The sequence below is a fragment of the Rattus norvegicus genome, chromosome 14 (assembly GCF_036323735.1).
Source record: "Rattus norvegicus strain BN/NHsdMcwi chromosome 14, GRCr8, whole genome shotgun sequence".
NCBI classification, from domain to species: Eukaryota; Metazoa; Chordata; class Mammalia; order Rodentia; family Muridae; genus Rattus; species Rattus norvegicus.
In genome coordinates, this window is record NC_086032.1 from 15,872,885 (window position 1) to 15,889,957 (window position 17,073).

General features: G+C 45.5%; 1 protein-coding gene across 1 annotated transcript in view; it reads left to right on the forward strand.

The window, feature by feature from the left end:
• The window catches only part of Scarb2 (scavenger receptor class B, member 2), a 51,541-nt gene that overhangs the window by 30,302 nt on the left and 4,166 nt on the right, over positions 1–17,073 (forward strand). The window contains 7 exon segments of the mRNA NM_054001.2: positions 4,426–4,573; positions 6,605–6,793; positions 7,425–7,516; positions 11,921–12,040; positions 12,658–12,827; positions 15,040–15,158; positions 16,110–16,183. Coding sequence (NP_446453.1) covers positions 4,426–4,573; positions 6,605–6,793; positions 7,425–7,516; positions 11,921–12,040; positions 12,658–12,827; positions 15,040–15,158; positions 16,110–16,183 — 912 coding nt within the window.

Consider the following 17,073-nt stretch of genomic DNA (forward strand, 5'->3'; position numbering starts at 1 on the left):
CTATGTGATTCAGTAGTTCACGGGGTGTAACTCAAACATTTCCTTCTTTTGTTTGCTTTAGAGACAGTCTCGCTCTGCAGCCCAGGCTGACCTGGAATTCACTGTGTATTCTAGACTGACCTCAAAGTTACAGCACTCTTACCTCAGCTTCCCAAAGCCAGAGACTGCAGGGGGAAGTCACCATGCCAGGCTTCTTTCTTTCATTTCCTTCTTATTTTATTTTTGTTTTTGATGTTGTTTTTTAAACAGAGCCTTGGTATATGTAAGCTATGTGGCCCAAGTCGGTCTGAAACTTCTGGATTCTTAGATTCAAGTAATCCTCCTGCTTCAGCCTCTCCCGTGCTGAGATTACATGTAATCCCACCATACCAGAATTTTCGTTCAACTCTCTTCCCTCCCTCCTCCTCTCTCCCTCCTTGATTCCTTGTCTAGGCTCAAGATGGCTTTTGTTTGTTTTAAGCAGTTGTCTGTGTTTCTAAATAGTTCTTAGGCCTCCTCTAATATGGTTGACAGTAATCTGATCACTTCTTGATATCTGTCTTGTTTCTCAAGCAACTTCACTGTATCAGGTTGACTCTTGTTGATCAGTTGGTAGCTGGCATGCATTCGTGTGTGTGTGTGTGTGTGTGTGTGTGTGTGTGTGTGTGTGTACATGAACATGTGTGTGTTGCTAACCTGGTTTGCTGGTATTGTCATCAAAGTCCCTCCCCTTATCTATCTGAGCATTGCCAGAAGGGGGACTTTTTTTTTTTTGGCTGATCATGCTGCTTTGAGAGAGTTTCCCACCTCTTCTCTTTCTCTCCCTCTCTCCCTCAGCAGAGTAGGAAGCCATGTCTTACTAGGTTTTTGTCGTCCCCCCCCCCCCAACACACACACACAGCACTTTGTAAAGGCCAGGTGTCGGCGATGATTTAGGATCGCTGGGGAACTGCAAGTAGCTGAGGGAAGTCACAAGGTTAGCTGAGGGTAGAGTGTCAGAGTCAGCGTCCCACAGGGTAATACTGGAAAACCTTGGCTTTGACTGCTGGGCTTTATTAAGAAACCAAGTCAGGTTACGGGCCTAAATTGATTGGCATCTCTGTCCTCAGTTTACCCTTAGATTTCCCCATCGTAAGGAACTTCTTAAAAATCGTCTCCTCAGTGAGTGAAAATAGTCCTGGGCTCGGCAGTGGTTGGCCTTTAGTTCACGACTAAGACTCAGGGGAAGGAAACAAGCAACATATGCATAGCAAAGGCCCTGATTTTGACCTTGGGACACGTGACCGAGTTGGCCCTTGGACTTCCTGGGTGACAGGTGCTGCCCCCTGGACCAGCTGCCTTTGGATTCAAATTGGTGCTCACCTGGGTCACCTGTGCTCATTCCTCAGTGGGATGTTGGTCACAGTGGGGACTCAGTCACCCTTATCGACAGCCCCTGCAGACCCCAGCCCCTGCAGATGGTCTGTCCTCGGTCTCAGTGCGGTGGCTCCAGGAGAGGACCCTTCAGTGGAGATGCCAGTTTTGGCTGAGCAAGTGTTTGGCTCGGAAATTTCCTCTCCTCCGTCTTCTTCTAATAATCACTTTGAACTAACTTCCGAGGTCAGGTGACCGAGGCTTTAAACCTGTCCGGTCCCCAAATTGTTTTCTCCTTCACAACGACCAGGTTATAATTTCTAGAGGAGGAAGTTTTGATCTCAAGCAAGGGAAAGCACCTATGCTCAGAGGGAATCAGGAGAGCCTGTTTGCAGGCTGTAAAGTAGTTTAATGGAGACCAAAGGAGAAGCTCAGCAGGCAGGGCAGGTTTAAAGTTCCACACTACAAGCCAGGCCACTCGGGCAAATCTGGAATTCCAGTACTTAGAAGGCTGAGGCAAGACTGCTAGTTCAAGGACAGCCTGGCCTATGTAGTGAGCCCCCCTGCTTCAAAACAGAAAGTCAAATAAACCTGAAAATCAAGCTAAAAATCTGAGTCATAGGAATGTGTGCTTCATCAGATTCCATGAGCTGCACCAGGAGGATGCTGGACCTCCAGGGGGTCCAGATCGAGAAGTCATAGGAACTGTTACACTAAGGCCCCCAGCACCCTGAGGAGTGAGTGAGTGGTCCAGGACAGAGAGGAAAGGAAATCGGGCTGCCACCAGAAGAAAGGGGCCGGAAATCAAACAACAACACGAGTCACTGAAAACCTCTGGATATTTTTGAACACCGCCATCTGCACCTGGTACATTGTATACTCCTAGAAGACATGGTTGTTTTCTTTGTCACAGTTATTTAAATCTGGCCTGCACTAACAGGCGCTCATTAGTTACATCCCACTGATGTTGTTAGTAACCTTTTAGGAGGTCTGACCCAGAGGAAGCAAAGGTCAGATCTTCATGGGTAATATAGCTCAGTGCTTTGCACTATAGAACACTCGAAGACCTCTGCTTATCACACGTGACATTGCTAATTCGTGTTCTTTTCTAGTCTTGTTTTAAATAAGAAAGTATGAGACACAGGGGGCTCACACTGGAATCCCAGTTCTCAGAAGGCTGAGGCAGGAGAGTCACTTCAAGTTTGAGGTCAGTCTGGTCTATATAGTGAGTTCTAGACCAGCCAGAACTACCCACCAGGACCCTGTTGAAAAACAAAGACAAAACCAACCCCAAACTAGAGAGACTTTAAGAGGAGTTATGACAGAATAGTCCGGCTTCTGCCCTCAGCTTGTTTGCCGTCTTCTCAGAGGTCGCATGGTAATTCCTTCACAGTCTGAAGGATTTCACTCAGAGGTTTAGAACTGAGTGCCTAAAGCAAGTGCAGTTAGCAAACTCCCGAGATGTGTGAAAACAACAGCAACAGCAATAGCAACAGCCCCCAGAATCCCCAGGTCAAAAGGGCCTATGGGGGACGAGGTTGTGGCCCAGCTGCCTGGGGCCTTCTAACCTGTATGCGTTTTCAGACTCTTAGAGGACATTTTTTTTTTTTTTTTTTTTTTTGGTTCTTTTTCTTTCGGAGCTGGGGACTGAACCCAGGGCCTTGCGCTTCCTAGGTAAGCGCTCTACCACTGAGCTAAATCCCCAGCCCCCTCTTAGACGACATTTTGTTAACCACATATCTAACAAAAGACTTTCTAGATAGAAGTGATGGTCCATGCCTGAAATCTTAACATTTGGGAGGCGGAGACAGGACCATTGCCCCTAGTTGGGGACTAGCGTGGGCTAGCATGGGCTACCGAGTCAAATCCTATCTCAAACAAAATAAAACAAAAAGCTACACCAAATTTAGAAAAAAAAAAAAAGTACCGCACTCAAATATTATTTTATTGCTGGAGAGATGGCTCAGCAGGTTAAGAACACTGACTGCTCTCCCAGAGGTCCTGAGTTCAATTCCCACCAACCACATGGTGGCTCACAACCATCTGTGATGGGATCTGATGCCCTCTTCTGGTGTGTCTGAAGACAGCTACAGTGTACGCACGTACATAAAATAAATAAATAATTACACCTTTAAAAATATTATTTTATATTATTTTATTTGATGACTGAGTGTTTTTGTTTTTTGTTTTTTTTTTCCTGGAGCTGGGGACCGAACCCAGGGCGTTGCGCTTTCTAGGCAAGCGCTCTACCACTGAGCCAAACCCCCAACCCGGACTGAGTGTTTTGATACATCTTGGGTTTCTCACCTTCAAAGAGTCCTTCCAGGCCTGCATACTGAGCCCCGCCCACTCCTTCCCCCCCCTTTTAAAAACAAAGTCTCACACTGTAGCCTGGAACTCACTACCCACTTGGACTTGTCAGTGATCCTCCTGCCTCAGCCTCTTGGTGCTGGGATTACAGACCCCTACCAATATACCTATGTGTGGCCTCAATTTTTTTTTTTAAGATTTATTTTATTCATGAGTACACTGTAGCTGTCCTCAGACACACCAGAAGAGGGCATCAGATCCCATTACAGATGGTTGTGAGTGAGCCACCATGTGGTTGCTGGGAATTGAACTCAGGGCCTCAGAAAGAGCAGTAAGTGCTCTTAACCGCTGAGCCATCTCTCCAGTCCCAGCCTCAATTTTTAAAATAAATTTATAACTGAATTGCAGTTGGAATCAGAGGGCACCAGCATGCGGATTGAAACCAAATCGAACCTGTGAACTGAATTGAAAACATTTCAGGACCAAGTTATAATTGAGGAAACAGCTCATTTGTCTGTCTATTTGTCTGTTTGACTACTGTGCCTTCCTGATACTGGAAGAAAAAAAACTGGAAGTTATAGATTTTGATGTTTTCCTGGGTCTCATCCCCTTCATCATCTTGGCTCTAAGTTGTTGTGTTTTTGCGGCTATCAGCGCCTATGTAAATAATCGCTTTATTAGAAGTGTTACATTGAAAAAATGTAACTTTTGTACTGAGCTGAGGGAATGGCTTTGTTTGTTAAACTGCTATCCGTTTTCAAATACGTTTGTCTGTTTGTTTAGGGAGCTCAGGAACAAGGCAAACGTTCAGTTTGGAGAAAATGGAACAACCATATCTGCCGTCACCAATAAGGCATATATTTTTGAACGAAACCAGTCTGTTGGAGACCCTACCGTTGACTTGATTAGAACAATAAATATTCCTCTGTTGGTAAGTCTCATTGTCATTAGCATTATTGGTTGTGGAAGGAAAACGGCGAGTCTGACAGATTTAAGGGCTATTATTTTATGATAATAAAATAAGAGCTATACAATTTAAGAGCTGTTTTATGATAAAATATAGATATTATTGGGGGAGGGGGGTTCATCTTGCAGGGGGGGTCCCTGAATTTAATCTCTGTACCATCAGAAAGCAAACACAAAATACAGATGCACAAAGACTTTGGGGTGTGTGTGTGTGTGTGTGTGTGTGTGTGTGTGTGTGTGTATGTGTGTCCCTCCTGGCCTCCAGCTTGGCATTGATACTTCTTCGTCTGCTTAATGCTTGAATCAGAGCCATGCTGTAGTAGGAGCAGTGTATGTACTTTTACTAAGTGTATGCCTTCCCCGTCTAAGTAGATAGATAGAGACTTTTTTCTGAGGTCTGTAGAATAAGGTCATTTCAAAAGTCATCAAAGACTGGGATTTCCCCCTGCCCCTTTGTGATCAGGATTAGCATTTATGCAAATAAGGGATGACTTTTTTTAAGTATCTAGAAATTTCAAACCTATTCATTCCTTTGTTTTGTCTTAGAAACCTACTAGAATTTTCATGTCACTTCTTAGATTTTTATTTTAAGTTCAAAAAATTTAAGACACACGATTGACACTTCCCTCCCCCATTCAGACCTTTGATTAGAGTGTACTGTGTTTTTCTTTGGTCTCCCAATTATGATGACAATTCCACCTTATAACACCTGTGTTATACCTACGCCATACTGAGACCCACAGGCATTCTTTCTTGAAACTGGACCTCTTGTAGCCCAGGTTAGACTGCCACCTTTGTCTGTTGTTTAATGTGGTGATAGGGATCAAATTCAGAGCTTCCTGCATTGTAGCATCGGAGGATGGGGCTGCTTTACCCGATGAGCTGAATCCCTAGCCCTCCCAGGAACTTTATCACCTATGCCATCCTCTTCTGAGGTCTCCACTCTAAAGTGACTGCTGCTTAACACTGATGGAAGACCCAGGACCTTCCAATCTGAAACTGAATCTTGCCTTGCCTTGCCTTGCCTTGTAAGAGTTTAAAGGGCCAGCTGCCACTTTGCTCCAGGGGGGGAATGGAGCCACCTTGTGGCCATGGTCTCTATAAGATCTCTGGGACATTGGCACCATTCAGAGCCTGCTAAAGGGGAGTTTAAATTCACATCTACGAGATGTAATATGAGCCTGCCCTGGAGGTCCAGGCCTGTGATCCCAGCTACTTTCTATAGCAAAAACTGGAAGATCAAAATTCCAGATTGGGGGATGGAGAGATGGCTCAGTGGTTAAGAGCACTGACTGCTCTTCCAGAGGTCTTGAGTTCAAATCCCAGTAACCACATGGTGGCTCACAACCATCAGTAATGATATCTGATGCCGTCTTCTGGTGTGTCTGAAGACAGCTACAGTGTACTCAAATAGAATCAATAAATAAATCTTTAAAAAAAGAAAAAATTGGGGCTGGGGATTTAGCTCAGTGGTAGAGCGCTTCCCTAGGAAGCGCAAGGCCCTGGGTTCGGTCCCCAGCTCCGAAAAAAAAGAACCAAGAAGAAAGAGAAAGAAAAAAAAAAGAAAGAAAAAATTTCAGACTGGGCTCCCGAGTGAGTTCAAGGTTAGCCTGGGCAACTTAGTGAGACTTGGTGTCTCAAAATTTACAAAATGTGTCCTGGGGCTTAGGGCTTAGGATAGAGATCAGTGGTAGTATTTGTCTATTATGTGTAAGGCCACAAAGTCTAGACAGAGAGAGAGAGAGAGAGAGAGAGAGAGAGAGAGAGAGAGAGTAATTTGAGCAAGGGCAGTATCTGAACTCTTATTCCACACAAAGACTGGAAGGTCACTGGTTGAATTTACTGTTTAGTCTCAAACATTTATAGCTCAGCTTCTGGCCTCTTCTACTGAGGGGCAGGAAGAGAGCCAAGTGGGTGTTTTTTGGTTTTTGGTTTTTTTGGCGGGGGGGGGGGGAGGGGGCGGACGGACACTGGTTAACCTGCCTCTACTCTGCAGACTGTTGTGGAAATGGCCCAGCAGCCCTTCCTCAGGGAGATCATCGAGGCCATGCTGAAAGCTTATCAGCAGACGCTGTTTGTCACTCACACTGTACATGAACTGCTCTGGGGCTACAAAGATGAGGTCTTGTCGCTCGTCCATATTTTCAGACCTGACGTCTCCCCTAACTTTGGCCTGTTCTATGAGGTAAGTTTCCTTCCTAGAACCTATCTTTAGCATACTGGGCCACACGGGGAAGAGGGCACACAAGCCAGAGTGCATCTTAAGTCTGGCTTTCTTCCAGGCGAAGACCAAACTTGCCTGGAGTTCTAAATATTTTACAAAGTCTGTGAAAAAAATAAGGCTTTGGAGGGGGAGGGAAAGAAACTGTCATAAAATAACTAGCTGGTGACGGATAAAACTAACCTCGGGAGTGAGTGAAACACTGAGGTAGGGTGAGGAAATATGCTCATAGTCTGGCCTGTGCCTGTCCGAGGTCTCCCGCATGATGCCATGACGCCATGATGCCATGACGCCATAGCATCTTACTTCCTCTCTGACCCAGGGCAAGCCTTAAAAGTTTACAAAATTTAAGAGGTTGTTCAGACACAATTATAAACAAGTTTTAAATGTTTGTTACTTCTGTGAGAGAATGGGTCCTGAAAGTTGAGTCTTGCCAACATTGTTTCATTCTAGGAGAGCAGCCTGAATGCATGGTCCTTAGAATGTCTTGGCTAACGAAGGGAGGGTGGGGGGGGCTCAGCTGGCAGGAAAGTTAATTTAAAGTAGCACAGCATTTTTGGTCATTTTTAAAATTGTGATGCTTGCTTCTTTCCAGAGAAATGGAACTAATGATGGGGAGTATGTTTTTCTGACTGGAGAGGACAATTACCTGAACTTTACAAAAATTGTGGAGTGGAATGGAAAAACGTAAGTCCTGTAAGAGTTCCTAGTGTAAGGTTTTTCAAGTTTTCATTTAAACAAAATGTGCCTCTTTTTTTCCTTCCTAATTTAATACTGGGGCTGTTGCTTACTGGCAGAGCGCCTGTCTACCATACACAACACTCTGGATTTGATCCTAGCCATGGAAAATAAGTTAGCATTTGGCTTTTGTATAAAAACTGTCAGCATTCTTTTTTTTCTTTCTTTCTTTTTTTTTGGTTCTTTTTTTTGGAGCTGGGGACCGAACCCAGGGCCTTGCGCTTCGTAGGCAAGCGCTCTACCACTGAGCTAAATCCCCAACCCCAACTGTCAGCATTCTTAAAATTATTACCTTACCAATCAAGTGTGGGGTAAAAAAAAAAAAAAAAAAAAAAAAAAAAAAAAAAAAAAAAAAAAACCCTTGAGAAAAAGTATTAAAGATTTGAATGCTTACCATGGCCAGGTGTGAATTAGAAGCCATGGAGTGGCCTCGCTGGTTTTCCTTGCTGGTTGTGGTGTCTTAGCCGCAGTTCAAACACTTTCAAACCAGTGTTTGTTTGGTGGGAGGGAAATATGGTGGCACCACCTCTCTGTTCACTTCAAGGGTGTGGCTTCTTCATGCTATTCTTCCTAAAGATGAAGTTCATTTGCGTTCAGTATTATGATATTAAAAATTAAAAACTTTTATTACCCAATTTTTGTTTTATATGCAAACACTTCTAGCCTTTTAATAACAAGATAGCTTAGTCTTTTGTATTCACAATGAATTATGGGTAAATGTGTGATATATTATTTAACATGTTTGAACTTAGATTCTTTTCTATGCTTAGATTTTTATGGTTCCTGCTTTTGGGTTTTTCCTTCCAAATAGGACAATAATTTTACCTGTTTCTTCACACTCACATCTTTGTCTCAAAAGTCAATCAAGATGATCGCAGATCACAGAGATCCACATCCCTCTGCCTCCTGAGTTCTGGGGTTACCACACAAATGTGCTACCAGGATTTTTCTGTTTGATTTTTTTTCTTTTTTTTTTTTCTTTTCTCTTTTCTCTTTTCTCTTCTCCTCTCTCTCTCTCTCTCTCTCTCTCTCTCTCTCTCTCTCTCTCTCTCTCTCTCTGCACTGGTCTTTAAACCCAGTCCTCGTATACGCTAAAGCCTCTACCTCTGAGGTACATCCACAGCCCCTTCTGTTTATTTTTGGGATGAGTCAAGCCCTCACTTTGGATTCCAGTTTGGCCTGTAGCCCTGGCTCTCCCTGCCTGGCCCCACAGACACTGGAATTGCAGCTGTGATCCACCACAGCCGCTATCCTCTGGCCTTTAGCATTTGCTTTTCCTTTGATCTTCTACATGGAGATTGGGATTTATGTCATGGTTCTGTTTGGCCCTGGGACACACTTCTAATCTAAAGCTTCCAGTCTGAGATCTGGGGAAACTTTCAGCAACTATTTACTTCACTGGCATTTACCTGGGTCTGGCGACAGGTGGTTGGGGTTTAGGCCAAGCCACTTCAAGTTCTTGGTATCTTATTCAAAGCATTGAAATAAACACGTGGAGATTTGCACAATAGTACAGAGACTCTCTTCAAAGCAAAATGGTGGTGCGGATCAGAATGAAATGATGTTCTCCAGAAACCCAACAGGCCATGTGCATGGGGGCCCTCAAAAGCTCGGATTATTGTCTGGGACTTTCTCTTTCTGTGTCCAAGAGTATGACTACTAAGGATCAGAGTGTATGTGGGTTTTTATCTTGATTGACAGGTTGTTGCGTGACTTCCTTTCCTCTCTCAGGTCCCATCCAGAATGAATCTGATTGTAGTGATGTGCAAGCCCAACTCATAGGTGTAAGACAGTGCAGCCTGGTGCAAGGAGGGGTCCTAGGATGCTCACAGGTCGCTTGTATGGAGAAGAGTTGGGTGTGGCCACACCGTGTCCAGGATGCTAAGCCTGTGCACATGCTTGTCCACCTCAGTCTCATCTCCCCACCTCCAGGCCCCCGAGTTCCTCTAAACGTTTATTGGAGCCTCTTCACCTAGCCTGTGTCTTGATTAACTTTTCATTTTCTGACCTTGTACGTATGTAAATTCCCTCCAACTATCTTCCAACTCGTGAGTTTTCTCTTCAGCTACGCAGTCTAGAGTTTTATTCCTGTTGATTTTTTTCCCTAAAACATTTTTTTTTACATCCAAGTTTTCTATTTTTTTAAATTTCATCCACACCACCTACCTCCAGTTTTGTTTTTGTGTTTTGAAGATGGTACTGGAGGTCGGAACCTCACACATGTCAACTGAGGACTGTACACCAAGCTTCGTTATCTTATCAGGCTCCATTACTTTCTATGTAAAAAGGGGTTTATTTGTTTTAGTTTGCATTCTGACTATCTTGTCTCTGCATGTGTGCCTGTGCACTACACTGCTACGCTGGTGCCCAGGAGAACACAAGGCAATGGACCTCTGGAATGGGAGGTAAAGGGGGTTGTGAGCCAACATGGCGGATGCTGGGGCCCTAACCCGCTTGATTCTCTGCAGGAGCAGCAAGTGGTCCTGACCTTGGAGTCATCTCTCTGGCCTGGCCTGAATTATTGTTAAGAAAGCTGCTGTTTCACTCTGCAATAATAAGCACACACGTTTATGTAATTAACTTGCTCTATTGTTCTAGTTTCTTCTAAAGTGAATTAACTTCCTTGACTTTATTTTCTGTACTTTACTATAGGTTTCAATTAAACAATGATTTTCACAATTGTTTCCATCGGAAAGCTTGTCGTGTGTGTGTGTGGGTGTGTGTGTGTGTGTGTGTGTGTGTGTGGTATGTCTGTCTGTCTGTCTCTCCTCGCATCCCTTTCAATGTCCCAGTCAGCCTCCACATAGTTCAGAACCTGAGCCCAAAGTGGGCCTCCCACCATGCCACCAGGGGAAACCCATGGTCAGCTTAGCTCAGATTCCACCATGAGGCTATCTCTGAGCCACCAGCTTTGGACAACACCGAAAGTACACACCATGGGTAGAAGCTGCTTTCTTTGGCCTCTTTGGATGAGCAGGGAATCTCTGCTCCTTGGACCCCAGCCCCAACCCCAACCCCAACCCCGAGTGGAACCTTCTCTACTTTTACTAACTTGGGAACTGAACTCCGGCTCTCTTCCCGGCCTCTGGCTTTCTCCCCTGCCTCCGGCATGTAGAATGCATCATTTCAGCTCTGCTTACCACTGCATAAGTACCAACGTTTTGTCTAGGCAGATGCCCCAATGCTCGTTTGTGCTTTGAATGTGGTGCGAACTGTCTGAATGTCTTCCTTTCACGTTTTATCAGCCTTGACTTCCTGTTTTCACTCAGTACAGGAAGTTAGAGTACCATCCACACCAGAAATTGGGGGAATTTCTGCTTGTTTTTTGCCTTCTCCTTCCTTTTGCATCTGTACTGTTTTCATCCGTTCCAAGTGTTATAACAAGTTATAAGCTGCATGACTTACAAAAGGCAGCAATGTATTCTTCACAGTTCTGTGTACTGAGCAGTCTCTGATGCTGGGAGGGATATGGTTCCGTACAGAGGCCGCCTTCTTGCTTTAACTTCACACACGATGGTAGAAGGGCTGCGCCAGTCCCTAGGGTCTCCTCTAAGGTCACTCGTCTTATGTCAGAGCACCCCTTCATGACCTGACCACCAGACAGGCAGGATTTCAATACAAAGACCCGGAGGTATCATTCCTGTCTAGTCCATAACACGTATGATTGTTAAAGCATGCAATCTCAACGTCGCTCTCAGTGGCAGCAACACAGTATTAGCATCTCCTCTTGTCCTGGGCAAGTCTGTTATTTTTGGAGGGAGAACTAGTCAGAGAGCAGTTAATGGTCTTCCATGAATATTAAGGAATGGGATATATCTATTCCATGGCTCCTCTGTCCCCGGTCTGGCTATGAGCAAGGCTGCCATTAACGTCTACTTGGGTTACTGCTTTAAGTAATTCAGTATTTCTGTCTGTTTTGTCGTTGCTGCTGTGTTTGCCTATGATGTATGACGTGGGGGCAACTGTGTCACACTGTGCATGTAGAGGTCAAAGGGTAGCGCTGTGGCCTTGGTTTTTCTCCTGCACCTTTGCTTAGGTTCCAGAGACTGAACTCGGGCTGTGAGTCTTACCTAGCTGTTGTGCCGTCGTCTCGCTGGCACTTACAATACTATTCCTAAACACCTATGCAGGGTGCATTCTTCTGGAAGAAGGAAACAGGAATTTGTGGCTGTTATCAAAAGCAATTTTGGTTTGGAGCCTATTTTTTCCTTCTCCATGGCAGTTCCTACCACGTCCGTGCCTATGTATGGATGGCGTGCTGCCGTAGCCAGCCCCACTTATACCTGGGAGGTATTGACCAGTTGGCGATCCTAAAATCCGGGTGGTTCATCTGTATTCTCTCCTGTACCATAGGTCGCTGGACTGGTGGACGACGGACACGTGCAATATGATCAACGGGACAGACGGAGATTCTTTTCACCCATTAATAAGCAAGGATGAGACCCTGTACATCTTCCCATCTGACTTCTGCAGGTACTTTTAACACAGCTCTGGGACTGCGAGACAGAGTGAGGGATATAAGCAGATGTACTCACAGTGCAGGGGGATTTACACATGCTGGTACGGGTGCTGGGGGCACATGGAGAGATGATGCTGCGTAATGGCTCACGGCACAGACACCAGAAAGTAGCTCTGTTGGTTTGGATCTTAACGCTCCTTGCAGCTGTGAGGCCTTGGGCAAGTTATTTAACCAGTCTACCCTGCTTGCCTTTCTGTCTAACTCTCTCTTTCCCTCTGCTTCCCCTCATCCCTTATCTCTTCCTGTCCCCCTTATCTCTTCCCTCCTTCATTCCTCACCCACTTCTATTTCGAGTGTGTGTGTGTGTGTGTGTGTGTGTGTGTGTGTGTGTGTGTGTGTGTGTGTGACAGGGGACTCAGGTGTCTCTGGCTGGCTTCAAGCTTGCCTGAGCCTGATACAGCTAAGAATGACCTTGAACTTCTCATTCTCCTACCTCCCTGGCGCTACAGTTACAGACGTGAGCTGCCACACCCTGCTTTTACAGGGCTGGGATCTGAACCTAGGCCTTCGCAAGCAGGCTATCAGCTAAGCCACGTTCCTACACTGACTTTGTATCCTTCCTTCCTCTCAGGTCCGTCTATATAACTTTCAGTAGCTTTGAGAACGTAGAAGGACTGCCTGCTTTTCGGTATAAGGTGCCTGCAGAAATACTAGCCAATTCCTCCGAAAACGCTGGCTTCTGTATACCCGAGGGAAACTGCATGGACGCGGGAGTGCTGAACGTCAGCATTTGCAAGAATGGTAAGAACTTCTAGGGAGGTTATGGTTACAGGTGTCTAGAATGCAGACAGATCCGAGGTGTGAAACTAGGTTTGTCACCAGCCTAACATGTAGTGAGTGCAACTCCAACCTTTCAAGATTAATGTTTGGCATATGCCTGCAATCCCAGCACCCTGATGGCAGCAGCAGGAAGAGTTCCGGGCCAGCCTGGGCTACATAGCTATCCCCTGTGTCAAATGATGCTGCTACTGTTTTGTTACATGTATAGCAAACAATTTGAACATTACTAGTTTTGGTGGCACATGCTTTGGCTAAGATTCTCAATGATTTTTGAAGCAGATTTAGTCATATCAAACTCTTTTCGTGAGTTTGCTGGGTCTTTTATTATTTCTTTATTTAATGTATATGAGTACAAACTACTGTGTATAAGACACACTAGAAGAGGGCATCGGACCCCCTTACAAATGATTGTGAGCCACTATGTGGTTGCTGGGATTTGAACTCATGACCTCTGGAAGAGCAGTCAGTGTTCTTAACCACTGAGCCATCTCTCCAGCGTGTTCCTTTTTTCTTTAATTTGCATTTGTCATTGATGGTGTATAACGGGTGAGCACGCACGGCATGGCCACGTGGGACAATGAGAGAACCCTCAGTGCATTCAGGTCTTTCCTCCCACCTTGATGCGGGATCCTGAGCGCTACCTCGGCTCTTCAGGCTCGGGTGCTCACCCTCTGAGCATCTTGCTCTCCCTCTCAGTTCCTTTCCATGAATGAGAGAGAATCGTCACCACGGCAGGTGATAAAAGGTGTCCTTTCCATCCTGAAGGTGAGTTTCAACAGTCAAGTGTCACAGCAGAATTGCTCACAGTGGCCTCGCTTGATAGGTGGACAGTGCCCTCCTTCACTTCTGGTTTTTACCCTTGGATTTGTTTGCTTTGAGGAAAGGTCTCGTGGTGTAGCCCAGGCTGGCATCAAACTTTCCATCCCTGGAGTCTTAGCCTCCTGGGTCCTGGGATGATGTACATGGCTTAATATCCCCATCTTATCACCATGGGAACAGAGCAAAGAAAAGGGGCGTGTTTTTTATGAAACTTCTCTAAGGATTTCTTTGCTAGCACTTGTTTTGTTTCTTTGGAGACAGGCTCTTACTATGTAGCTCTGGCTGTCTTGTGACTCACTCTGTAGACCAGGCTAACCCTAGCATTTCTAGTATTTGTGCTGGATCCCTACTTAAAGTAGGATTCCTCTTTAAACACCGTGGGATGGTTGTTGTTTGAGATGTTTTCATTATATACTTTGAGGATGGCCTCAAACTCACTCACTGTGTAGCCCAGAATATCCGTAAACTCCTAGTGATCCTCCTGCCTCAGCTCAATGCTGGGATTACCACCCCTTGGCCCTCTTTAAGGATCCTTTGGAGAGCTATATGGTCTCTGAATGATGGTGCTTCTTTCTCAAAAACAAAGTAATGCAGTAGCTTGGTTCTCCTGTCTGGTTGGCATTAAAATCTTCTTTGGATAAGTCTGAGACAGCAGTACCCCCTCCCTGTCCTTTTCTCAACAGCCCACAAGCCTTACGTCAGTTTTTTAAAGATACTAAATATATGTATGGGGAGAACCCTATAATCCTAGCACTTGAAAAGGCAGAAGCGGGAGGAATTCTGTGAGTTTTGGGCCAGCCTGGTCTATGGAGTGAGTACCTTCCGGGCCAGCCTGAGCTGCAGAATAAGACCCCCCCATGTCTTAAACAACAAAACCCAAACAAAACAACTACAGTGAAAACATCATTCATTGAGAGAGAACTGCCGTGCTGCAGTACTCTGAGGTGAGACCTTCTTGATAAGGTGGATCATTTCCTCCGAAGCCTGAGAACTATGAGTACCTGGGAAATTCTCATGGTGTTGGGAACTTCAGCTTCTTCCAATTGAGGCTAAGGTTTTTAGTTTTATAGTGTCCTGGGATATTATTTAACATAGATACATAGATAAAGAGTCTACCTGTAGTTCAGTGGCTATGTCAGTATAGATGTGGCCAGGACGTTGGTATAAGGGGTGCAGTAAGATACAGGGGGATACAGCAGGTGGCAGGAAATGCAGTGTAGATGTTGACCTGCACTTGGCCAAGTTCACTTGGATACGGCTTTTCCTTTGTGAACCAATTTTGCAGTCAGGACCAGTGTATTCTCCTCAGACTTAAAACAGCACCACTCACGTCTGTGTCAATCACCCACCGCAGGTGCGCCCATTATCATGTCTTTCCCACACTTTTACCAAGCCGACGAGAAGTTCGTTTCGGCCATAAAAGGCATGCGTCCAAACAAGGAAGAACATGAGTCATTTGTGGACATTAATCCTGTGAGTACACGGTTCTTCTCGGTACAAGAGCATGTCTTACTGTGTGCATGTGGGTTCACTTTGCTCTAAAGCATTCTTAAGGGACGTACCTCCTTCCGTGGCTATTCAAGGGAGAGGAAGCGATCAGTTGCGCATTGTGGTCAGTAGCCTATACCCGGATGTGTGACCATCTGCTGTCGGACAGAGTTGGATTTCACCTTCAGAATTACAGATTGATTGCATATTCTCTGCTTGGAATTTGCAGACCTAAGCATAAATTTTAGCTTCATTCACTTTTGGCAAACCTTCTATAGGTACTTTGGCAAGTTTCTTACATATTATTCATGTAGATGGTATCGGATATGTATATTCTTTACTCTTGAGTTCACAAAAAAAGAATAAGGTGGTAGGGGATCCCTTCAATGTAAGAGTCTCTCTCAGGATCCTTTCAGTGTAAGAGTCTCTCTTGTAGAGCTAAAGTGAAAAGCTCAAAGCTCTCACTGAGCCTGGCAGCACAGACCCGTGATCCAGATACCTGGGAGGTTGAGGCAGGAAGATCACAAGTTCAAGGCCAGCCTGGGCTAGAGCATGCTTCATGCATGCTAGGCAGACACTGCACCGGCTGGCTGCAGCCCCAGCCCTCGGAATATAGGTGTGACTATATTCCTTCTCCATTAGCCCTCGGGTAGCTCCCTTTCCTCGGGGATTGTCACCTTGGGATGCCCTCAGGGCACATATGCACTTGCTATCTCTCGCCCCCTGTATTCTGGTTTGTGGGGCCCTGGCCTTGGAAGTCATTCTCCACCCCCACCCCCAGCACAATCGGTACTTGTGGTCCTGCTGTGGACACCAGTTTCCCCCTTGTACACTCTGCCAAAGGAGGAAGTGGGTTCTCGTGGGTCAGATACACTGTGTTGAAAATACAGCTGGATAAATCCTGATTATTTTCTCTCTCTCTCTCTTTGTTTGCAGTTGACAGGAATTATTTTAAGAGGGGCCAAGAGATTCCAAATCAACACGTACGTTAAGAAGCTGGATGACTTTGTGTAAGTGTCCCCTCTCCCTACAGAGGCAGATGCTGGGTTTGCCTGGTGACACTCGGGTAGCCTGGTGTCAGGGGGAGTAGCGCCTACTTCTAACCACTCGACATGTCTGTCCCCAGTGGCATATGGTCTCAGTTTGCATGGTGTCTCAGCCTTGGCTTTTATAAGGTGCTGCCCGTGGATCACGGCTGCCGTTGGCACTTCACATGTACCAGCCTATGACTTTACATTGTCCCTTTCCTACTCTAGAGAACCAAGACACGAAACTTAAGTGACTTGCTGGCGCTCACACAGTCCTGGAGGCTGTGTGCATCTGCAATGGCTTTCATACAGTCACTTAGCAATGGCCTCCACCCCTCGACACTGGTCTCTGTCTCTTTTCTTTGTACTCCTTCTGCCTCTGCTTAGGCTCAGCCACCACAAGCTCTCACTTGGACACTAGCAGCAGGCTCTAGAATCCAACCTTTCTCTCCACATTCCAACCAGAAGCAACTCCTTAGTAGGAATTTCCTTCCCCTCCCCACCATAAGTGAATTCCCAAGTATAGATAGCTTCCTGACCACATATGTCAGTGGGATCTTTCTTAGATCTGAGGAAATACATATCAAATATTTAATGAAAGACAGGATATAAAACCACATGTGCCTATCTCTGTGTCCATTTGTCTGGTCCATCTGTCTATCCAACCAACCACCCACCCATCCAACCAATCACCCATCTACCCATCCACCCACCCACTTATCTATCAACCTTGATGTGTTTCCCCACTGAACTCTCTAGATTTAACCATAATCCTGGTCTCACTGCCTAGTCACCAGGATCTTGGGCACATTGCTTCATTTTTATTAGTAGTTTCCCCCTCTTTGCACCCTGTACGTAATGAGAACTATAAC